Raw genomic sequence first — 25,229 nt, 5'->3', positions numbered from 1 at the left:
GCATAGATGACGTAATTTTTCTGTGACAAACTGCCCGGACTTGTTTACAAACGCTCTGGCCAAGCAGGGCTTTACGAAAATGACGGACCAGAAAGCAGAGAATATTAGCTCTATTCCCATCGACGAGTTCAGTAATTTAAGAATCACATCCATATGGACGTTTCTCACGTCTGTAAGTTGCAGTTGTTATTTCCTGCCTCGAGGGGCTAGCTATGTTAGCTATGCGTTAACGTTAGCTATCCCGGGCTAATAGTCATGTCGCCTTTTAATGAGCCATCACTACCCACTTGGAGCAGTTATCTTTCACTGACAGCTGCCCAATGTGTGCTTCCATTTACTGTTCACAGGTGCAGTGGTCGGAGTCATGGCTGATCGGTCTGTTGGTGTTCCATGTTGTGTGTTTGTTTCTGACCGTGGTTACGTGCAGGTACTACAGAGCTCAGATTTGTCACTTCCTGCTCATGGGTAAGTGAATAAATGAGATGCCTTCACTAACTAACCCAGGCCTAATGTAACCTTTTTATTTATAATAATAATGAATACACACTTTTAGTAAGTTAATCAGGCCTTAAAGCATTAGAATATGTAATGTATTTAATTCATGCATACTAGTGTCATGTTACCAAGTATCTCCCTGTCTGATCATGTAGTTTTGAATTTCCTATTGTAGATCCATTAAGGCCAAATACTGAATGTGTATTACAGTTTGTGTTACCCAGTAAAGATACGATCACGATAATAAGATTTTAAAAAAACGGTTAACAGTCAGTAAATTCTGTAAACCTTGCTGGATCTGTTTAACAAGATTATCCACTTGAGTGTTGTGGCTGTAGTGTTAGCTGACTGACATCTCTACCTCACAGTTGGTCTGGTGTACAGTGCTGAATATTTAAATGAGCTGGCAGCCATGAACTGGAGGTAAGTCAATTGTTCAGAAAAATAAATTCTTTGCTATTTTTTATGTAAGAAATAACGTGTATGTTAAAAATTAAATGAAAAAAAATTCATTAAGAAAATTTCATGAAGTATATTTGTTTTTTGCAGGTCCTTTTCTAATTTCCAGTACTTTGATTCCAAGGGCATGTTCATATCTTTGGTGTACTCTATTCCTCTTCTGCTGAATACAGTTATGATTGTGGTAAGCTTTACTGTCCATCCTCAGCCTTGTCACATCAGATCCAATGTAAAGGATATTGCACGTTGTGTAAACGTTCGTGTCGTTCATTGACAGGTGGTGTGGGTGTACAGGACATTTTCCACTATGACTGAGCTGAAGACACTCCAGCTCAAGCAAAAGGCCCGCAGAGCGAAGAGGGAGAAGAATGACTGATTCCTCTCCCTGCGTACGAATGGGCTCCATTGGGAGGCATTAAGAGTCAATGTATTGGCCTTGCTAATCCTGAATTTTGGAGGAAGAAGGTAGATTCCTTCTTATGACCATAAATGCATTGTTCGTTGATGTTGGTTACAACTGGGTGTTTGTTTCTGGTGAAGACTTTTGAAAGATGCCGGAAAAATACTTACTTTATGATATAAATGGACCGCAGGAAATTTACTGTTTTTCGTATGTAATGTTGTTTTAAAAATGTTGAAATGCACAAAGAAAGAACGTGTCTTAAAATTACTTTCATGATTTCGAGAGCTCTTAAGTTAGATTTAAGACACCTGAAGGGTGTTATATGTATCAGGGAAAAAGGAGGAAAAATAACTTTGTTATCATGCTGTCATTATTATTTATGTAAGGAGAACTACAGGTCAGGCATAAATCCATAACTGGTTATTATCTGTCTAAGATGACGGAAGAGTTTATTGACAAAAATTGCCTCAGCATTTGTTTTGCATCTCGTTGTAAAGCCATGACGTATTTAGTTTATTAAACAAATCCTCAGCAGGCCACTGTGGTCTAAACTCAAATCCAAATACATTAGTGTAGTGCTCTCTTTACTTGTGTGCCCAGAATGAGTCAAACTTGTCTGCTGTCGTTTCTTTAACTGCTGGCAACAGCAATCATTTTCAGCAAGAAAGGAGTTCAGACTCAAAGTATAAATCCTTTGCCCTCTTTGCCTGTTATGGCACTATGAATCCAAATGGTTTGCATTGCATTTGCATTGAATATCTGTGTATTAAATCAAATCTGTGGCTCTATTCCAGAATATGCAGTATGTAGAGATTTACAAGCCCCAAACAGCTTTCATAGAAATTTTATTTTGAGAAAAGTTTTTCAAAACAGTTTGAAATATACTAATGCCGCTTAAGGTACATACACCACAACTGCTATGCAGCATGTCAAGTCAAGTTTAATCATCCACATGAAGAAAGGGGTCTGTTTATGTCTGAACACTGCAGCAGTGTGTTACGGTCAAAGCTTTAACCTCCCTATGGTTTCAGTTATGACCTGAGGATGTTGCTACGCCACTAGAGAGCAGTATAAACTAGATGACATCACACAGGTCCTAGTGGCCATCGATGTGTTCTTTTCTTCAACTCGCACTGTCTTTGAATGCATTTGATGTATGGTGTGTGGGTGTTCTATGCATTCATCTGTCGGGACCCATTCATTGTAAACTTGTCATCATGGTAAGCTATTAGATGACAGGGAGGGAGAGAAATGAGTGAGTTGTAATGGTGCAGGTAGTGTGTCTGCGTGTTGCCATTTGTCACGGCTCCATCTCTTTTGTTGGACACACAGGCATCGCCTTGAAGATGCCTGCTTCATGTTACCACTGCATTAGGTAGATCTCAGATGCAACCAGCTCAACTTTTTTCTTGACACTTAAAAGTATAAACGGTCACAGAAAAGTTCAGAAGTTTCTCTGTGAAACAAAAGATGTGCTCTGCTACACTCTGACAAAAGTTAAAGCCAAAACTAATAGTTGATTTATCTCAGATATGGCTGCTTTCCTCTGCTTTGACATGTAAAACGGTACGTTGCACAACACCCAGTCAGCTGCAGTCCTTGGGGGGGAAACGCTGTGGATGAAAGGAAGAAAGAGGGTGACCGTAACGTTCAGGCCGAATGGTGGAGAACAGCGTGCGTGACAAAGATCTGGAAATGGTGCCTTCAGGATGCACCTCAGAAACAACTCATTGAACCTGATGGCAGGTGAACTGTGAGATTGAGTGCTATAACGAACAAGGAGATGAAGTCTGGGTAATAAATAATCAAGTTGGTCCGCTGCCAAGTTGGAAAAACCAGGTAAAGCCTCCAATAAAACTGATAAAAGTTGTCAATGAGTGAGGCTGTTTTTTGCAGTAGGATTACAACACAAGTGTAAGAAACATTTTGAGATCCATGCCCAGAAACTGACAGGCCCATCAAAGATGAATCATGTCAATGCGGGAGCTGAAGTTGAGGTTCACACAGGTCTTTTTTCAGCCAAAACTTTACAGATGGGAAACTGATGGCACATAGAGTTATGGATTATAGATCAGCAAGATTGTGCACTGCCCACGTGTTCCACGCTTTGCAGGGTTTTATGGTCTAGCTTGGTAATGAACCCGTAGCAGGCAGTGATGGTGCAGGAGTTGAAATTCCTCAAAATATGAGACGATTCCTCAAATTGCTCTTTATCCTTTCCACCCAGAACTTAAGGCGTACTTCCTTCCTTGCTTCTTCCACCATCAGCTTCCTAGACACCAGTGGGTCAGAACAATTTCGCACACACATATATATGATAAACATATTGTCACTGGTAATCAGGCTCCCCCGATTGAATTGATGTTGGTATCGGAGTAGAAAGTTGCCATTTATTGTGTTAACAGTAATAATGGTTTGTTTACCTTCAAGAACTCAATTTTCTATTTCAATGTATGTTTCCTTATATACCTTTTTTTTTCATTGATACGGTTGTCTTGCTCTTAATTTAGGCTTTTTGTTTACTCTTATAAAATAATGAAACTAAGTCTGGAGGTTTCAAAAATGTTAACTGGGCCAATAGTTGGCTGCTCATCCAGTTAAAGGGGAATATCTGAGTCCTTAGTGGCTCTGAGGGGAAGCTGCATTTATCTGATGAAGTTACAATACTCAACGTAATAAACAAATCTACGTGGAGGTTTCATGCATGAAAAGCATTTCAACACTTCACCTACAAGCCGTCCTCCCACTCACAAATGGCTGGCCTGGATCCGTAGAACTTAATTGTAATGAAGTGACAGAGAGTGCAACTAAACACAACGTGCATTTTTTTCAGTGCATTTGAGGGAATGTGACTAGGCAGATGTTGTATTGGCCAGAAACAATCATGCACTTTGAGTTTATATCTTGAGCACAGAAAGGAAATGAGCTCAAATTATTTGTTGTCTGTCACAATGTTCTCTCTCACTATTTCTGTACCGTTTATGTTTGCTGCTGCTGTGTTTCTTAACATTTGTGGTGTACAATCCACTGGTGAAGCTCTTTGGGATTCTTTGTTTGTTGCAATGATATGCTCATAAGAACCGTTTTCACATTTACATTTCAAATGTTCTGACTCTGACGCTTTTATCCAAAGCAACTTACAATAAGTGCATTTAAGAGGAAACAGACCCAAGACAACAAGAATAAAGAAGGTACATTTCAAAAGAGAAAAAGATTTGTATGCTTCACTGCCAAAAGCTTCTTGAACCTGATCATTTAAGACATTAATATCAAAATTGAAAAAACAAGTTGATTATTTTACCAGCTGCAGCGGTGAGTGGCTGGACTTCATTTCACCCCAGGTGGGTAGTTGTGAACAAACGGGTCCGGTGTGATTGCGGTTAGTAACTCACGAACCAGAGATTTTCCTCAGGAGTTGGAAGAGAACAAAGACTGTGTTCTGAAAGAGAGTAACTTAGATTAATCTGATGACCGCAAACTTGTCTCCAAAGGAATGCCTTGGTTGATTTGTAATGGCTAAATGAGCGTTTTGTCGCTCATTTACGTTTGTCATTAAAACTTAAAAGGCAGGCAGGAAAGGTGAATGCTGGAGAAGGCTGGAGAAAAGAGGAGCACTAGGAGGAGGCCTTTCGACGAATAATAACAATACATCCCCCCATTCGAAGAATTCGTAATGCTGACAACAAAAACACCAGTTAATGAATCCTTATATTGATTTCCCGCACATTAATAAGCACCGTAATTGTTTTACTGGCTTACAGCTAGATTAAAGAGTGTTATTAGCAGTTAGTATGTGTTATAATACACATAAATGGTCGGTGGTAGGAGGTTTAATTATAACACTATCAAGGGATTAAAGGCTGCGTGCTTTGACCTGGTGGAGGAGTCCTGTAGCAGCATATCTCTGCAGGGTGAGTCACACTGACCAGGCATGCTCTGTAATACAATATAAGAGAAAAGAGAGGGAGAGTGAAGGGAAAAACTGGAATAACGGATGCTGAGGGATAAGTGAGTCACTCAGTGTGTGCTTATGAATATATCTGTGTGATACATATGATTATATGGATATATTTTATCCGAAATATTATACATGCTGGTGAAATAAAAAGCCCAGTGTCTGATAAGGATTAAAATAAAACAATGTACTTTCATATATTTTAAATTCATACAACATATATCCTCGTATTCACTTAACCGTTATCAATGTATTTGATCGAATACAATATGTTTCCAGGGTACAGACTATAGGCCACAAAAAGCTGAAACTCCGTGACTCACTCTCAGAGAGTTATCGATCACCCTGTATCAATTACTACAGTACACACTCAGATGGATGATGACTATGGCGTTATATTTGTGCCACAATCCTGAGCGCGTAATTTTAAGTTTTGAGCACAGAGAACTATATTTTAGCAAAGAAAAACATTCCGTGCGCGCAGTTTACTCAGGTGCCCTCTCCACAAACTGGTTTTCTGCGCGCAGGCAGCCGTTGCTGCGCTCGCTCCACCTCTTCACGCTGCGCTCGCTCGACGGTTCACTCACGCGCTCGCTCGAACTGCAGCAGCGTTACATTTGTGCCACAAAACCAACCAATCAGAGAATTAAAGAAGGTCAATTGCGATTGGCTGTTGGTCTCCAATCACAACGCTTCCTAAAGAAGACAAAAACGAGTGATATTAGAAGTCCGACTAGCCACCATCAGACATGACCGAAGCAAATGATGAGAACAGCAAGTGTTTTAATCCAGGCCATTAGCATTTAGCACAAATGCTGCAAACTTCAACAACTCGCTGAGCTTCCGCGATGCTGTAGGTAGTTCTACTAGCGTTGTGATTGGAGACCAACAGCCAATCACAATGGACCTTCTTTAATTCTCTGATTGGTTGGTTTTGTGGCACAAATGTAACGCTGCTGCAGTTCGAGCGAGCGCGTGAGTGAACCGTCGAGCGAGCGCAGCGTGAAGAGGTGGAGCGAGCGCAGCAACCGCTGCCTGCGCGCAGAAAACCAGTTTGTGGCGAGGGCACCTCAGTAAACTGCGCGCACGGAATGTTTTTCTTTGCTAAAATATAGTTCTCTGTGCTCAAAACTTAAAATTACGCGCTCAGGATTGTGGCACAAATATAACGCCATAGATGACCACATTCTTTCGTCATAGTTTGCTTTCAGAGTAGCTACTGCGCATCAGTTAACTTTATCATTCCAATTAAAACATCTTAGCTGTTTTTCCTCTTAAAAAAGATCTATTTTATTGTTTGATTATAAACAGATTATAAAAATTCTATATTTATTTTCTTGACTCTTGTAGTAATTGCCCGTATTTCTATTTCTATCACAAAGGAATATTTCTTCAAGTACTTGGCCATAAACCCATGATTCTGATCTTTAGCACATCAAAACACATCCATTTGCAATAAAAATGGACAGTGGTAAGCCAAATTAAATTGAAAATAGCTACTGAGTTGTTTGTTTTAAACATTAGGGTCACAAAATGTTCCCAAAGAAACAGATTTGATTTCAAATGGAAAAAAAAGGTGGGTTACTCAAAGGGTGTAGCCAGAAATGTAGGTGTTTAGGCTAAAGAGCGCAACAGATTCTAGGAAGTATTACTCCGCCAAGAAAACTACTGGCACGGTGTTCTGTGCATCCAGGTGGAGGGGCGTAGCCCGGGCCAAGAAGGAACCCATTAGATTTGGGAAGCACACCCCAATCACAAATCTATCATAAACTAGTTCCCTTTTTGTTTATGTAGGCAAGATAAAAACCAACATCATACTCCTCAGGGTACTCCATAACATTCTCATCACTCCCTGTTTATGCATGCTGCCATTTTCACAGCGACTAGTTCCGTTCTGTTACAGAAATCCCGTCCATTCATCCTAAAAGGCTGCAGATCATGCCAAGTCTTCCACTGTGGTCCTTGGAAATTGCTTACATCACAGACAGACAGTGTCTCCTTAATTCAGGGACCTTTGTGTGACTACACACAGTAACAATGAGATCATAGTGAGCAATCTCATTATACTGTTTGCCTACAGCCATTATTATCCAGCAGTAACAGAGCCAGATGAGAAGATGAGCAGAATTTAGAAGAGTTTGTTTCATTCCAGATGTGTTTTGACTGAAAAGTACATGTAAGTGTTACTTACGATAAATTGGAGCAATATCTATTCACCGTTGTTGCTATTTCTTCCTATTATTGGTTCATATGTTACTGCACACATGGTTTTGTGTAAATGTTGGCACATCTAACAACCTAAATTAACATTTTGTACTCATCCTCCCTGGTTATGACCCCGCCAATTTATTCCCTGTCCACACCAAAATCGTCCAACAGAGTTGTCTATCTTTAACAGATGTTGCCGATGGTTTATCTGGACGACAAAGTCTAATGTCCCAGAACACCAAACTCTAACCGCTCCTCGCCAAAAAAACAGGCCCCTAAAAAGATGTGTAAGGAGGGAAAGAGCTGCAAGTGTTGAGGTGAAGGACATTAAATGGCACAAAGAACTGGAAAGAATTAGATAGAGTTCTCAGCCGAGTGAAATGTCGAAATACAGCCCATCCATACTTCTGTTTTGATAAAGACATTGGAGATCTCAGGAATTTAACTTGACAAACCTTAGATATTGAAGTTCATAGAGTAAGACTGCATGGTTTAACAAGTGTTATTTCCAATGAAATCCTGACAAGTGTGTTAGTCTCCCAACATAATATCATATATCCGTAGGTGGACACGTGCAAACGCACTCACATAAACACATAAAATGTATCCAGATGTCATAAACTGCACAGTATTTAGTAAGGAAGAAAAGTAGACAGTACACAGTAAGGAAAAGCAAAGGCTGTCAACTTCATATGCAGTCCCTGTCTTAAGGGGAATAATAGCAGGAAGGACGAAAATTGAGCCACGGATAAAGGATCTGTTGAATGAACTAAGCTTATTAATGTCAATTCTCACACATTGGTCTGTCTGGACAACGTGTACACTCAGGGGACAGTGTCTTCATTGTCACTTATGCCAATTTGGTGGTCCTATCTAAAATGCATGAATCATAGTCCATTATTTCGATGGGTTTTAGGACTTTGTAACTTAGAGGGAGATGCCTCATTTCCTCTGTGCAGCTGCAGGGAGGACGAGAAGACCGGTTTAATCAATCACTTTCAATCTATCGTCCAAAAAACTCGGACGGATCCATGCTTTCAAAATAATCATGTGTAAGAAAATCAGGTCTTTGTCAGCCCGGGAGGAAGATAGGAAGCAGGCGCAGGGTTCTCAGGTAGGAAAGGAGATCTTTATTTATGCAGCGAAGGTCCTCCAGACAGAGTCTAAAGCGGGCTATGAAATTATCCTAGGTCACACTTCTTCCGATAAAATAAACCAGGAAGAAGTGTGGCTATAAAACTATCAAAAACAAAATCACTCCGCTCTAGGAGGAAAACAAAAAAAACTTTTAATCTTATCAAAATAACAAACGCACTCTTTTAGACGGAGGCAACGTCCCAAAAACAAAATCACTCCTTCCGGAGGAAAAACAAAGAACTATGAAAGATTAATGTTGCATCTAACCTAGGAATACAAAACTTTAGCAAAACCAAAAACAACCTGCGTGGAGGTGAAGGCACTGGGCCGATCGAAGATCCTGAATAACAACAAAAAGGAACCTGTGACGTGGCAGAACGAGGTAGAACACATGGGTAATGACGACACACTGGCACAGGACAAAGGGAGACGCAGACTATTAATACACATGGAGGGGAATGGGGAACAGGTGGACACAATCAGGAATCAGGGAAGACAATCAGACTGGTGACACATGAGGAAGGGTAAGTGACCTGAAACGAGAGGAGTTATTATTTCAAAATAAAACCGTAAATGACAAGACAAAATGCCCCACAGAGTAAAACAACAGACAATTTCACCGCGGTGTGACAGAACCCCCCCCTCTAGGACCGACACCTGACGGTCCAGGTAGCTCAGGGTGGTCTCTGTAAAAGTCCTGAATAAGTGAAGGGTCATCTATGTGGCGCCGCGGGACCCACTGTCTGTGCTCAGGACCGTATCCCTCCCAGTCCACTAAATACTGTTTACCCCTGCCTCTATTGCGTACGGCCAATAGTCTCTTGACTTTATAGAGTAAGCCTCCGTCGGCTGCTTCCAGTGGCGGCGGGGGCTCAGCGATAGGAACCATGGGGCTTTCCTTGGTGGGTTTGACCTGACTGACGTGGAATGTGGGGTACGCCCGAATTGACCTGGGCAAACGGAGACGGACGGCAGCGGGGCCAATTACTTTGGAAATGGGGAAGGGCCCAACGAACCGCGGTGCTAGTTTTTTGGAAGGGACTTTGAGGTGCAGATCCTTGGCTGATAACCAAACCCGTTGTCCCGGTTTGTATTCTGGTGCGGGACGGCGTCTTCGGTCGGCTGCCTTCTTTACTCTGTCCCCCTGTCTGATGAGCACTTGACGGGCGGCGGCCCAGATGCGATGACAGCGACGAACCAGGGCATGGGCGGAGGGAACTACGACTTCCTGCTCAGAGTAAAAAAATACAGGAGCCTCGTAACCGTATACACACTTGAAGGGTGAGAGACCTGTGGCAGAGGTGGGCAGCGTGTTGTGGGCATATTCCGCCCAGGCCAGATAGGAGCTCCACGCCGTCGGTCTTTGTGACACCAGGCATCGGAGGCTTGTCTCCAGCTGTTGGTTGAGACGTTCGGTCTGGCCGTTGGCCTCCGGGTGGTAACCTGAAGTCAGGCTGGCTGTGGCACCGATGAGCTGACAGAACTCCCTCCAGAACCGTGAGATGAACTGGGGCCCCCGGTCTGACACGATGTACTTGGGAAATCCGTGAATTCTAAAGATGTGTTGCATCATGATTTGGGCAGTCTCTTTAGCTGAAGGTAGCTTAGGCAAGGCAATGTAATGTGTCATCTTGGAAAAGCGATCCACCACGGTTAAAATCGTGGTGTTACCTTTTGAAGCCGGGAGCCCCGTGATGAAGTCCATCGAAATGTTCGACCACGGCCTGGATGGGATGGGTAGGGGTTGCAGCAGTCCCATGCGTGCCCCGGTGGCCGTTTTGTTCCGAGCACAGACCGGACATGCGTCGACGTATTCCCGGACCCCTGATTCCATGGATGGCCACCAGAACCGCTGAGATATGGCGAACATTGTTCTCCGGACTCCTGGATGACAGGTGAGCAGCGAGGTGTGGGCCCACCGAATCACGTTTGGGCGCAATTCCACTGGAACAAACAAACAATGCTCTGGGCACCCACGAGGTGGAGGCGCCCCCCCATTCGCACGCTTCACCTCTTGTTCTATCGGCCAGGAAACTGTTCCAACCACACAGTTCTGTGGAAGGATGGGTTCTGGTTTTTTGGCCACTGGTTCCGGGTCGTAGATGCGTGACAGGGCATCTGGTTTAACATTCCGGGACCCCGGCCTGTAAGACAAGGTGAAGCAAAAGCGGTTGAAAAACAATGCCCACCTGGCCTGGCGTGAATTTAGTCTCTTCGCTTGTTTGATGTACTCGAGGTTCCTATGGTCTGTCCACACGATAAACGGATGTTGTGCCCCCTCCAGCCAATGTCTCCACTCCTCCAAGGCCACCTTGACCGCTAGCAGCTCCCGGTTGCCCACGTCATAATTCCGCTGTGCAGAGTTTAGTCGCCGGGACAAGAAGGCGCAGGGGTGCATCTTGCCATCGGCCGCTGACCGTTGCGATAAGACGGCCCCGATCCCCTCATTGGAAGCGTCAACCTCTACCACGAACTGGCGCTGTGGGTCTGGCAGAGTAAGGATGGGCGCCGAGGTGAAGCGACACTTGAGGTTCTGAAACGCCTCCTCTGCATCTGGGGACCAGTTGAACCGCACCTGGGGGGATGTCAGGGCGTGAAGGGGACCAGCTATCGCGCTGAAGCCTCTGATAAACCGCCTGTAAAAGTTAGCAAACCCCAGGAATTGCTGAACCTTCTTGCGGCTATCGGGCGTAGGCCACTCAGCCACCGCGCTTACTTTAGCCGGATCCATCTGGACTCTTCCAGGGGCTACAATAAAACCCAGGAAGGAGATGGTGTCGGCATGAAACTCACTCTTCTCTGCTTTCACATACAGGTGATTGCAGAGAAGACGTTCAAGGACTTGGTGTACATGGCGTTTGTGTGTGTCTAGATCTGGTGAGTAGATTAAAATGTCGTCGAGGTAAACATAAACAAAGTGGTCAAGAAAATCTCTGAGGACATCGTTAATCATGGCTTGGAATACGGCAGGAGCATTGGTGAGGCCGAAAGGCATGACTAAGTATTCGTAATGACCGCTCGGTGTATTGAACCCAGTCTTCCACTCGTCTCCCTCTCTTATTCGGACCAGATGGTACGCGTTGCGCAAGTCCAGTTTTGTGAAGACTGTGGCCTGCTGGAGCTGATCAAAAACAGAGGTCATCAAGGGAAGTGGGTAGCGATTCTTTATTGTGATGTTGTTAAGTGGACTATAGTCTATACATGGTCTCAAAGACCCATCCTTTTTTTTAACAAAAAAGAACCCGGCACCCGCAGGTGACGATGACGGCCGGATGAGCCCCGATTTCAGAGATGCATCAATGTACTCAGTCATCGCCTGACGTTCGGGTCCCGACACAGAATACAAGCGACCCTTAGGAATGGTGGAGCCGGGGATGAGCTCGATGGCGCAGTCATACGGTCGATGTGGAGGGAGAGACGTGGCCTTTGTTTTATTAAAGACCTCCTTGAGATGATGGTAGCAGGGGGGAACGGAGGTCAGATCTGGGTACTGGGGCTCTGTGACGGGGTGAGCAGAAACAGTGTTTATTAAAGTGGTGATGGGTCGGTGAGGCTTCTCCCGCAAACAATTCCCTTCACAGTCTTTTCCCCATCCCATGATCTTGCCCGTAGGCCAGTCTAAGTGGGGGTTGTGGCGAACAAGCCATGGGAATCCCAGTACTAGGGTGCTTGTCGGTGAGTGAAACAAAAAAAAATTCATCAGTTCTGTGTGATTGTCTATGGAAAGTACAGCAGGCTCAGTGACATGTGTGATGGTGAATAATGCTTCCCCACTTAAAGCACTAGCCCTGATGGGACGTGCGAGAGTCCTTGTCTTTAACCCCAGTCTGTTTGCTAGTCCCCAGTCCATTAAGCTCTCGTCAGCCCCTGAGTCAATTAAAACATCCAACGTCATGACTGTGGTGTTGTGTTGTACCTTAATGGAGGTCAAAACCCGTGTCGATGAGCCTGGAGCCGTGGGTCGGTTGCCTAACCACGGCGTCTTGGCCGTACATGCGGCTACCAGGTGACCGAGCTCCCCGCAGTAGAAACACCGACCTTCCCTCAATCGGCGCTGCCGTTCTTCCGGGGTGAGCCGAGCACCACCCAGCTGCATCGGTTCGTCTCCGCCAACCGGGGAAGAAGACCGGCGCTGATCTGGTGGCGCCCGGCCGGGAGCCCACCCGGAGGGGGCGGGGTAGTGCTGTGAGCGATGTGGAGCGTCCAGGCGTTGTCCCTGGAGAGCCCTAAATTCCAGGAGCCGATTATCCGTTCGGATAGCGAGGGCGATGAGGGAGTCCAGGTCTGGAGGAAGGTCCAGAGGCAGCAATCGCTCTTGGATGGGCGCAGCCAATCCTTTAAGAAAGACGTCATAAAGCGCTGTGGTATTCCAGCCGCTCTGCACCGCCAAAGTCCTGAAGCGAATGGCGTAGTCACAGACGGATTCTCTTGTCTGCTTCAGCCCACTGAGCTCTCTTGCCCGTTCTCGCTCTGTTGTGACCGGATCAAAAGTTTTTTGGAGCCCTTCTTTAAAATCCTGAATGGAGTCGCAGATTGAGGATCCGCTTTCCCATTCTGCGACGGCCCACGCCTTCGCCCTTCCCGACAGGTGGGAGATTACGTAAGCCACCTTGGCTCGATCTGTGGGGAAGTGTTGAGGCGAGAGTTCAAAATGCATGTCGCAGTCTATGAGAAATGCCTTACATTGTCCATGGTCTCCCGTATATCGCTCGGGAGGTGCCAGCCGAACCCCAGTTCCTGCGTAGGGGAAGGTGGGAGGGGGCGAAGGTTCAGGTGCAGGAGGTGCCGGGTCCCTCCTCTCAGAACCTCTGAGAAGCTGCTGAAGCTGACCCGCGAGACCCCCTATCTGGTCAAAAACAGCAGCCTTGAAGTCCTCCTGACTACGGGCCAGGCCTCTGAGTCCCTGGCTCAGTGAAGTCATCTGCTCTTCCTGCTGGAAGAGACGCTCCCCCTGAGAGGCTAGGGCCTGCGCGAGAAGGTCCTCCCCTGCTGCTTCCATACTGGCCAGTGTGTACTGTCAGCCCGGGGGAAGATAGGAAGCAGGCGCAGGGTTCTCAGGTAGGAAAGGAGATCTTTATTTATGCAGCGAAGGTCCTCCAGACAGAGTCTAAAGCGGGCTATGAAATTATCCTAGGTCACACTTCTTCCGATAAAATAAACCAGGAAGAAGTGTGGCTATAAAACTATCAAAAACAAAATCACTCCGCTCTAGGAGGAAAACAAAAAAACTTTTAATCTTATCAAAATAACAAACGCACTCTTTTAGACGGAGGCAACGTCCCAAAAACAAAATCACTCCTTCCGGAGGAAAAACAAAGAACTATGAAAGATTAATGTTGCATCTAACCTAGGAATACAAAACTTTAGCAAAACCAAAAACAACCTGCGTGGAGGTGAAGGCACTGGGCCGATCGAAGATCCTGAATAACAACAAAAAGGAACCTGTGACGTGGCAGAACGAGGTAGAACACATGGGTAATGACGACACACTGGCACAGGACAAAGGGAGACGCAGACTATTAATACACATGGAGGGGAATGGGGAACAGGTGGACACAATCAGGAATCAGGGAAGACAATCAGACTGGTGACACATGAGGAAGGGTAAGTGACCTGAAACGAGAGGAGTTATTATTTCAAAATAAAACCGTAAATGACAAGACAAAATGCCCCACAGAGTAAAACAACAGACAATTTCACCGCGGTGTGACAGTCTTGAGGTTGTGATTATGAAGCACATACATGCGTTTGATTTAACGACCATCCCACCTCCTGTTCAATATAATATAATAATATGAACTATATTTAATTTTAATATAAAAGTAAAAAAGAAAGCGATTGAGGATATCATGGACATTGAACCAACCATGCACCAGTATTCTGACCGTGACTCTGATGTGTCCCAGTCATGTGTTCATACAAACATAATTTCCTTTTTTCAGAATCCCCAATGAAAAACCTGCATACGCTACGTGAAATAAAACACCTTCATACTGTAAGGGTCATATAATGTGCATGGACTGCAAATGTAATCAATTTGTATCAATAGCTGTGAGCTGAAAACAATTTGGATTCAATAAAGATACTTCATTCGAACCCACAGTACTTTTGGCCAAACACTTTCTTGCCAAAAGTTATCTGAGCAGATTGATACCAGTCTCTGCTAGGTGTGTTGTCAAATATGAAACGGGTGTCTGCAGCTTGTTAGCGTCACAGAAACGAGGGGAAACAGCCGTCCTGGCTCTGTCTGAAGAAAGAAACGGAAACCCATTTCCTCATGTTCTTAAACTCTTAATTGTGTTAAATTGTTTTACCAATTTATTTGAACTGACGAAGACATTAATATTTAATCGTAGGAAATGGGGATATATTTTGGACTCGTGGCAGGATTCATTGTTTAAGGTTTTTATGCTTTTTAAAAGTTTCTCAATTACGCTAAGACACCCATCGATTGGATGGTAAGAAGATCTTAACTGATCCTCAGCAGCACAAAGAGAGAAGTACCAATAAGAATAGATCACGTAAGAGGTATAAACTGGTGTAAAGGTGGAAGCTGTTCAAGAATGAACAGAGAAATCTGTTGAAGTGCTTTCAGAAAGTGGTTCTCCAACGTGTTCCGGCAGAGGCGCCCGGACCCTTACCGGTAACCACGGCCCCCCTCACTGTACCAATTTCCAAATGCCTCGCGCCATTGTTTAAATACCATTAAATCATAGTTATCTAAGAACGTAGTTCCGACTGATGTATTAAACACAGTGAGAGATGAAAAGAAGTACTTAGAGTGTGTGATGTTCTGAGAAAGATAACATCTGGCTGAGAAAGATGGATTCTAATAGAATATGTTTTCATAATCACAAGCCTTTGTACTTTGCCATGAACAATAACTATCTTACAGTGCTTTGTATCCTTCTGGACAGGTGAGTCATCATATTCATCTCCATCTCCTGGATACAACCAGAATTCACGTGCACCACATTAGGAGGCTCCGATCTGCAGATTCCCACATCCCTGTGCGCTATGAGTCAGTCCACCACGCTCACATGTACTGAGGAGCTCCGTATCCAATCGGGTCGTCTCAGGTTCAGGTTTTAATCATATATGTGGTTCTCCCTTTATCACCATATATACCTTTACTAATATGGTTTACGCTTATATTGTGGAGAAAAAAACAAACATGTGTGAATGGGAAACAGACGCAGAGGTGATGCATAATAGTTAGCAGTTTGCTGTGGTTCATTTCTCACAGATGTGATCCGATCCCAGAAAGGATCAAGTCAGTAAAACACAAATGCACTTAAACATTAAATAGTGAATTACTTATGTCATCGTTACCATTTCAAATATGCCTCGTTCAATTACTCAATACTTTTTTTTTATAGAATACCGAAGACATGAACTGCACAGATTTATTTAAAGTGTCAAGTGTTCAGAGACACAATACTTTATTTATATTTTAGGTTACTGGTAGAATATGCAAGTTGTATTTACTAATTATATATATATATATATATATATATATATATATATATATATATATATATATATATTAATAATGTAATATTTCTAAGGGAGGGAGTATTAGCAGACAGAGGCACAGAACAATGTGCACTTTGCAGTGCTCATTATAAGGAGGGTTAAAATACTACCACAGTACCAAATATGTCCACTTTGAACAAAGCTGTCCAAAGAACACTGAGGTCAAATCATATCACACCAGCAGAATAATTGTAAAATCAATGACACAGAAAGGGAAGGCTAAATAGGCACTTCACTAAAATTGTGATTTGAAAAAAAGCCATATTGCTAAAAAAACATTGAGAGGAACACTAATGTAAAACATTACGTGTCTCCAGCTGGTCATCAAACATTTTGTCCCAACATTAAAGGATGTGTTGACACAGTGAGGGCGTTTTCCATTAAAACAGAAATGTTACTTTTTTGTGTAGTACTTGAGCCTTTAGAGCTCCTGGACCCTTGACAAAGTTTTGCAAGTGGAGCCTAAAAAAACAAAATGTCACCACTCTGACCTCATAGCTATAAATCATAAAATGACCACATATGTCGCATTGAGACTGAGTCATTCTACAGATTTAAATAAAAAAATGATATTTTCTTCATTGTTCGGGGCCGTCAATCACAATCTCAGCTGGCCTCGTCAATCCGAGACAGAACAATTACATCGTTAGCGTTTCACCTTACTCCTGTCTCGTTTAAATAAGAAGTTGCTGTTGCTGTTACTCACCCCTCTGCCGTCCCGTCTCTGCCAAATCTCTATCAGCTTCATCAACTCATCGGTCTGTCAGCCTCATCAGCCGCCACCACGAGTCTCCAACGGGGGGATTTATCTTGCTTCTCGTCAGGGCAGACGCCCCTCGATTACAAATCTCACCGTGCCAAAGCCCCTGTGGAAACTTCATCATAACACTCATCTGTTTGTAATGAGCTATTATCTTTTCTTTTCGGTGACTCGCCTCTCCTGATTGAAACTATTGTGGGTCATTGCCAAAAACCATTCCACACGGGAAACCGCCTCTTACAGAGCCAAACACTAAAGGTGTTACCTTATTTTCACTGTGAATGTCATATACACGCTCAAATATCCATGTAGAGGTAATAAACCATCAAGGCGGAGGGGGAACTCTTTGTCTATTTAATTATCTAATAATTTTCCTGTGATCCACATGCATGTTAATCTCGTCATGCCAAAGACAGAGCCTGCACTAACTTAGTTTAAGTTTAATTTTCTGCATCATATATACTTTTGTTTCATCCTTGTGCACATGTGCTAGGATAAACAATAAAAGCAGCCTTTGTCATCTTTTTACAGACGGCTCTGGAAGCGACAGCTTCCGTGTGACGCCCTCACTCTGTGTACGTCTTAATGGAAAACCGTTCTTTGCTACGCGATCCCATTCTGCGCCATGTCACTCGTCTTTTTTTTTCCGCTGCTGTTACACATCTCACAACCTGCCCTCTGCCCATGATTTAATGTTTGGAGAAAATGAGATCAACACAGGATGCTCTGTCACAATACAACTTCCCTTCCACACCGCAGGCAGAGACAGCTGGATGCATGCTCTTCTTCTCCCATTAAAAAAGTCATGCACAGTGCCGTCTCATCCAGTTCTCCCTCAGCGTTGTGCTGAATTAAAGCTGATTGCTCCCCGCTGATAACCAGGATAGCCGACGGGATCTTGGTCACGATGTTTGATCTTCACATACAGATTGGGATGACCGAGTCGAAGCAGGCGGAAGCAGTGGAGGCATATTGTGAAAGAGAATTATGAAAAAAACAAAAAATAGATAAAAGAATCTTCAAGAATGGCTGCAAATCAAGTAGGATCATGACACCCACAGCTGGTAAAGGGTCATTGCTTGAATGTTTGGATAGTTCTGATGAGCCAGTGGCACCTCGCTGGGTGGCTCCTGCCTGAATGGGTGGATGATGACGTGACACCAGACAACCATTGAGATGTGTTTTTTGTACAGATTGAAGGAACAAGGTATGTTAAAGTAAGTATTAATAACACGTTTTACACTCTTTACACGTGTTCATCAAAGCCGTACACAGAATGACATGTGCACTGAATAAACAGATCAATGCCGTTGATGTTAACTATCGGGACTTATCTGCGTCATGGAATTTATATGAAAAAACGCTATTTGACCCTGAGCGACTCCAATCTCACACATGCATCCTGTGAGCCTCTGACCTCGGGGTGAAGTTACACTTTTAGAGGTTTTAGTTCCATCTAAAAACTAAGCTATAAAAGGCTGGACTAGAACACACAAAAGCTCCCGTGTCCCATCTTTGTTTGATTCCGTAGGAATGAAGAAATCAAATCTTGGGATTTTTTAACTTCATCCCTTAATGCGTCTCTGTCGATCTCTTCTACTCGCTCATTCTATTTGTTTTCTTTCCTTTCCAGGTTAACCCCCCCGTTGGAGACAGCCATGTTCAAGAATACACCAGGCTTACACTTTGGCCACTTTGCCAGTTCATCACCAAAACAGACAGTTGTTCACCCATGTAGACAATCACACCCACGTGTCTGAGGAATGTCTGGGCACAGATCACTGTTGGGATTTAATTCCGGCATCTGAGAGGTGACAGCGACGGAGGCTCTGCGTTTCCCTCCAGCCCTCGACCGACATGGATTCATAAATGCTCCAATCTCCTCCGCTTAAATGTCAGATACCCAATGACGGAGCACCAGCGGGGCCTGACAGGAGATTCGGTCCAAAAATAATCCTGAAGCCCCTTTTGCGTCACCGGCCGTGTTTGCTGCAGGTTTCCGTCCGAGACGGGGGAGACTTTCTCGTCCGGACGTTTCCCCTCCTGCAGAGACATTTCTGTCACCGGGGGTAATTTCCCACAACAAGCACAAGAGCGCTGTAGGTTACGCAAACACCTGAAGGCAAAGCAGAGATGAGAAGGGGATGTTGGGACTTCAAAGGCGGGATAGAAAATAAATACAATTTATACAATTGTATACAATTTGTTGTAGTATTAAATGATGAGTAAGGATGAGATACAGTCTTTCTCCTCAACAAATATATCCATCTATCATGTACACACAGATGCTGGTAAATGTCATGTGCAACTTGCATGCATGGAGTGTACCTGATGGTTTTTGTCATTGAAAATAAAAATATTGTGCTGTGTGCTTTAACTCACCCGGAGACTAATGTCATTTTTTGAGATAATAGCATTTGTGGGGAAACGGAGACCTTAACCTTCCTCCCAAATTCGAATGAATGCACGCAGCAGGAATGATGTCACTGCTAACGCAATAAGAATAAGCAAAGTCTTAAAACGGTGGAATCAGTGGCGGCGTATGATGACTCATAGCGACTAAAACCAAACCGTCGTGATCATAGAGAAAGAAAACGGCATTCTCCTGAACTTTGCTTAAGAAGACTGTTACTGGCTATTACCCAGTGAATCTGCCCTTCATGGAAGTGACTGATTCTATGACAGGACGCTGTCTTTGTCCTCCCTGACCATGGTCTGCTCTCGCGCCTGATTTATAGGGCGCAAAGTGACTCAGCTTATCCAGCGGACAGACTTGAAGGATGGAACTACTGGAAGAGGGAAGTCCAAACAAAGTAAATATAGGCTACAAATTCTGCTTTGGTTAATTTGAAGAGGAAACTTGTTCATAACTTGGATCACCAGTCTTTGACTTTTAATGGGAGACGATATCTTGAAAGTGAACGTATCATTGTATTTCTGTTGAAGAAGAAGAGTCGAATGGAAGGTGCAATAGAACGCTGCACTTGGTGGCAAGGAGTCCTACGTGGCTCTGGGACGACGCGGCGCTACTGTTCCAGCTTACATCACACCTGCACAATATAAGGTTAAAAGGAGCAGTCAGACAGCTTAGCTTATCCTTGAATGCTCAGCTTTTACTCACCACATGTAGCCTAATACAGTTTAATACTCACCACAATAGACAGCTATATAGCTGACATGCAGAAAGAATCGACGTAATGGGAAATTCATGTTTTATATATTTCTTTCTTGTTGCATTGATTTATTCATCCACTATTTCCACTTTGCATCACTGTTGCTTAGCTTCCTGAAGTGACATTTTTATGGTCTTCCCTTTTTTATGAGGTGCTCATTGATAAATAACGAGGCATTTCATTGGGCTTGCACTAGTGGGGATTACATGGCACATGGCCTATGTCAACAGGTTGTGTGACATGATGGATGTGGGGGCGAGAACAAACAAACAAATACTAGACTCTTGATACATATAAAACAGTCAAATGGCTTTTCAGCTATTCACTCTACTGTGGAGAATGTTTTTCCACATTTTCCAAATTATCCATGGAAATAATTTACCAGGCACTTCAGGTCAATTGGGTTGACCAACCGGGGCTATTTCTAATGACCACCTCTTTTCTGCAACCGGTCATCTCGACCATCGGGCGGTACAAAGTGGGTCAGTAACTGAAGCTAAGAGGCGTTGAAGTTGTCAAAGCTCAATTACTTACAGTAACCTGAGATCATACATGAATGAACGTCAAACCTACATTTCCGTGATGGGTTGGCCCTCCTCCAGTAGGGACAGCCCGCCATCCTTGACGCACCAACCACGTACGCTGTGTTCCTTCACACTTTCAATGAGCAGATCCATCAGCGGATCCTGGGAATTTGGCACGTTAGACGGCCCAGGCTATAAGCTTTTGGTACATAAGAGCCAGGAGAGCAAATTCCCGAAGTTACTCAGAGTTGAGAGCTGAGTTTTTGGCCGTCCTGCCTTTCGTTTGAAAGACGTTGATCTCTTTGTTCTGAGGGCCTGGATATGATCATTCAGCGACTGCAACTCCTCATTCAGTGACTGCAACTCCTGTGTGGATTGAACGGTTGCTAAATAAACAAAGGATGCTACAAAAACAACGCTTGGTATCTCCGGGAGTCCTCCACGGAGAATACTGGTCCTCCCAAGAAAATAATCCTCTGGTTGTCAGCTGCAGTTTTTTCCAAAGAAGCAAAGAGTAAAGCAAAAAGAAATAAAGTTGTCAAATATAACCATCCATGTAACCAATCGACCTTTTTTTGTTTAGATCCCGCCGACCGCATCAATATTTACCACTCCCTAGGCTCCTATACTACTGCACTAATCCATGAGTGATGTTTTCAAATGAATACCATTCAAGTCTTTTTCAAGCCCTTAAATAAAGATCCTAGCATGTGGGCCATTGGATAATAAACTGCTCAGATCTCAAACACTACAGATCAAATGGATTCGCGACAGGTTTAAATATTAATCGGAAATGCACATTCAAAGAAAAAGCAATAAACTAACATTAAATAGGTGAAATCAAAATGAATCTAGACTGTCTAATGACGCACAGCGCTGACACGGTGAGTTCATCCTTTAATCTCGGGTTTCGTGGTGGATGTCTGCATATCATTATCAGTGAGACATGGTTGCAAGTCCGGTGTTGTCCGGCTGGTCAGTGGTCAGAATTTCTCACCACATCCGCTTCAACTAAAGTAAATAAATTCTTGCTACCCCCCCCTAAAATTCCAAAATGTCAATGCACATCTTTGGTGAACTCCCTTCCGTGATTGTTTTGTTCAGCTCTTTGGAACGCCATCGCCGCAGTTATGTCCTTTGATGCTGATAAGCAGACGGGGGCTGTGACACGGCCAAAAGTTATGAGGTGATTTGTAGCTCATGAATCGTCTTAAGAGAGTGTGCAGAAACCTCCCACTCTCTACGCCCCGTGCAACGCCCTTTACCCGACTTTCTGGGAGACCGCACTTATGATCACTAACAGTGTGTGTGTGTGTGTGTGTGTGTGTGTGTGTGTGTGTGTGTGTGTGTGTGTGTGTGTGTTTGTGTGTGGGTGGGTGTGTAGATGTTGTTTTCTATAATCAATAATCTATACCCCCTCCCCTCAGGGATGACCTTTAGACTTGCATTCCCACCTTCAGAGCCGTTGAGCTGAAGCAAGATGGGAAATAAATGTTCATGCAGCTGTTAATACAACTGAGAATCAATTAACATTCCTTTCAATGCAATACGTCTTAGACAAAATGTAAAGCATAGAGAATGAATGACTAATAAGATACTTAAAAAGAGAAGCTGTGGCACAAGCATATGCTAAATCTTTAGAAAAGGCATTGTTTTGGCACATTTTTTATTTATAGTGTTGTTGTTATTATAGATAGTGTATCGACGGTAAGAGCAGAACTTATGCACACTTTTAGATTAACGGATGAGTAGAAGGAGACCGTGGATCAACAGGACAAAAGCCTCCCTTGAAGTCAAAAAGCTTTATCTTTGATTTGCTGAAACGTAAAAAATTAGCATTTTGAAATTAACAACTAATAACTGAAACCGACTTGTTTCAATGGGCAAAAAAATCAAAGCTAAATAGATATAAATAGGGCGATACCAATCTGTCAATAACAATATTACAGAAAAATTAAGATAGTCCAACTTCACCAAAACTTCATAAAACGTAAGACACAAACAGAAACAAAGTTGAGGGGTTTAGACAATATTAATCCCAAGAAGACAAAGAATGTAAGAGACACTCCAGACATTGTATTTAAGGATATCTGCCTTTTTATCTTCTTTCAAATATGAAACATGTTCATTTTTCAACTCTACAGGGCGAGCTTGCTCTTTGTGAATTAATCAGCAGACATTAGATACACACAGAGCTCATGGTGACAGGTCGCCGTGGTTATGAACCTCGGATTAAAGCTCATCTAAATCATCTCCACTGATCTTGGCAAATACCAAAATATGGAGAGGGAAGGACGGACAGACGGGAACATAACATCTGGAGACAGAGACAGTAGCAGATCATCATCATTTCTATTCTTTAATCTTACTTTTTTATCCAGCATCCTGGTTAGTTCATATTTTCAAAAGCTCTTGGCTTACCTCTTGTATACGGTATCAGATCAGAAAAAATGGGTTTGTTTCCTTCAACTTTGTATTTCTGCAATGTTATTTTCCTTCAAGTGCTCGTGACCACTGATTAATCTCTACACAGATTTTTCCAGCTTCTTTAATCACACACAAATTGGGCATATAATGCCCTTTAACCATCTGTCCACAGTCCCCTTTTCCCTGATCTTGTTTTCTATCTGCGCTTTTCATTCTCAGCCTTCTCCCTAAACATTTTTCTTCTCACTATTTGTTGGTTTATGGCCTCCTAGATTTCGGGTTCACTTCACTTGGCTATTTCTCTATTTATTTTTCTCTGGAATTTTTGAAGGGAGTAAGTTTGATCTCAACAACGCAGCAGCATAAGGATGTCAGTGCAAAGCGTATCGAGTGTCTGAATAAACAGAGGAATATTGGAGAAAAATAATTTGCAATTAGACGCAACCTCTTGTGTGAGTGATTGTGTTACTGACTGTATGCTTTTTTTATCTTAAAATATTATGTTTGTTAGTATGCAAGACGCTTCAGACAATATCCTGTTTCGTGCCTGAGGTCAGGTTATCTTGCTCTGTCATCAGATGTAACGGGAATACAGCGCATCCTGACACTGAGGAAGAAGGGGAAGATGGGAAGTGTATTTTACCCGTGTCACATACTATAACCAGATAAAATACTAAGTATGTACTTACTGTGTAACTGGTACACCACAGAGCTCCATTAATACACTTTCAAAAGAAAAGGGTCAGTTACTTCCCAGGAATGAAGGCTTACTGTAAAGCCACTCTTTTCGCACTGTTTAAACAAATGAGTGTGGCATTTAATAGAAGTCTGACCCTGGATGGCCACACAAGAATCCCTTCTAGAAGTGGCTGCCTACAAATAACCAGCTGCTTTTCGTAATCCTTCCAGGGTCACATGGAGGCCCGACTGTATAGTCCGTTGGGGGATTATTACTTGAACCTGATCTGCTGACTAATTTCTCGACTGTTTGTGAATTTATTTAATGATTCATCATTAAGCTCAGATATGGACCAATTCTAGACCTTTCATTATGATAGAGTTAAATAAAACCGTTATGCATGTGTGGGCTATACAAATGTCATCTGGGAAGTGTGCAGTCATACATTATGCTATAACTATTACAGTCGTTCCATGGAACTGGCTCCCAGAGACAGGCTGCAGCCACAGTAACTGATCCATGTCTGAGTGCATTTTCCGTACAGCGATGGTGAGGTATTTTATAGAGAATACACTGTTGTTTTTCTGGCTGATTAGATTAATTAGCTAAAACATCTGACCTAATACCAAATCAAATATTTCTTGGAAGGTATGATGGTTTTATTTCTATCTAGAAACTGTCCCTTCCATATGGATGCATGCTTGCAGAGGAAAGCACACTTTCTAAAGTAATCCAATACAAAACCAGAACATTTATTCTTCCAGGGGGAATTCACAAAGCTCTCACTTACATTTACAACCAATGAGCTGATGCGACCTCGTGTCTCTCTCCCTCTCTCTCTCACCCTTTCTCTCTCTCTGTTTCCTTTCCTTGATCTGTTTCTCGCTCAAGCTTGATTGTGGCCCTGCATAAAAAGTGTGTTGGTATCAATTGCTCCCAGGGCGAACAACATCTGCAGAGCGTTCTTTCAACTTGATACAGCATGAGCTCGGCAACTGGATTCTGATAAAGATATGAAATCAAGCCTTTCAGGCATTTGGCAAAAGGCTATTTTGACCCTCAGGAGATGTTGGATCATATGATAAGGCATGACTAATCAGGGGTGGCTACCAAAGAAGAGAGGAATGCTCTCTGGTCTCATGTCGCTGCTGCAGTAGGTATTGGATCAGCATTGTTTTCTTGTCTTAATGTCATCTCTTCGAACTGCAAAATAGGTCAGCACGGCAAATCGGTAGTTCTCTGAAATTTGAAAATTGGCAGACACTTGAACCCTCCCATCTAAACAAACAAATTCCGCTGTGTTGTCCCATTTGTTTCGCGAGACTCCTCTACTAAACCAACTATCGGACACGGGTTTGCATTTCATACAGATGTGGGAGGCCCTTCAATGATTGCATAACAAAGGGCACACATAACAGTAATCAGTCATTTGTATTAATACCATGCTGCAAACACATGCTCATGTCTGCAGGC

General features: G+C 43.3%; 1 protein-coding gene and 1 long non-coding RNA gene across 2 annotated transcripts; one reads left to right on the top strand and one right to left on the bottom strand.

The window, feature by feature from the left end:
• Window positions 1–38: 38 nt before the first annotated feature.
• Window positions 39–1,920, top strand: tmem18 (transmembrane protein 18). The gene is made up of 5 exons (XM_040160373.2): window positions 39–172; window positions 348–465; window positions 864–918; window positions 1,045–1,138; window positions 1,232–1,920. The coding sequence occupies exons 1-5, from the start codon at window positions 80–82 to the stop codon at window positions 1,328–1,330; spliced, it is 459 nt and encodes a 152-aa protein (XP_040016307.1). The 5' UTR covers window positions 39–79; the 3' UTR covers window positions 1,331–1,920.
• Window positions 1,921–2,200: 280 nt separating this feature from the next.
• Window positions 2,201–16,987, bottom strand: LOC144389386 (uncharacterized). The gene is made up of 2 exons (XR_013453386.1): window positions 16,900–16,987; window positions 2,201–5,293 (listed from the first exon to the last, which is right to left on the bottom strand). It is a non-coding gene; the product is annotated as an uncharacterized LOC144389386 (long non-coding RNA).
• Between the last annotated feature and the right edge of the window lie 8,242 nt (window positions 16,988–25,229).

Source organism: Gasterosteus aculeatus, chromosome 18 (genome assembly GCF_964276395.1).
Source record: "Gasterosteus aculeatus chromosome 18, fGasAcu3.hap1.1, whole genome shotgun sequence".
Classification (NCBI taxonomy): Eukaryota; Metazoa; Chordata; class Actinopteri; order Perciformes; family Gasterosteidae; genus Gasterosteus; species Gasterosteus aculeatus.
This window is presented reverse-complemented; position numbering and strand designations above follow the sequence as displayed.

What these genes read in the sequence shown, in the direction of transcription:
- tmem18 (XM_040160373.2), top strand. Translation starts at nt 80, where the DNA reads ATGACGGACCAGAAAGCAGAGAATATTAGCTCTATTCCCATCGACGAG. An exon ending in TTGTCACTTCCTGCTCATGG is followed by an intron (nt 466 to 863) that starts GTAAGTGAATAA and finishes TCTACCTCACAG; the next exon opens with TTGGTCTGGTGTACAGTGCT. An exon ending in CTGGCAGCCATGAACTGGAG is followed by an intron (nt 919 to 1,044) that starts GTAAGTCAATTG and finishes TGTTTTTTGCAG; the next exon opens with GTCCTTTTCTAATTTCCAGT.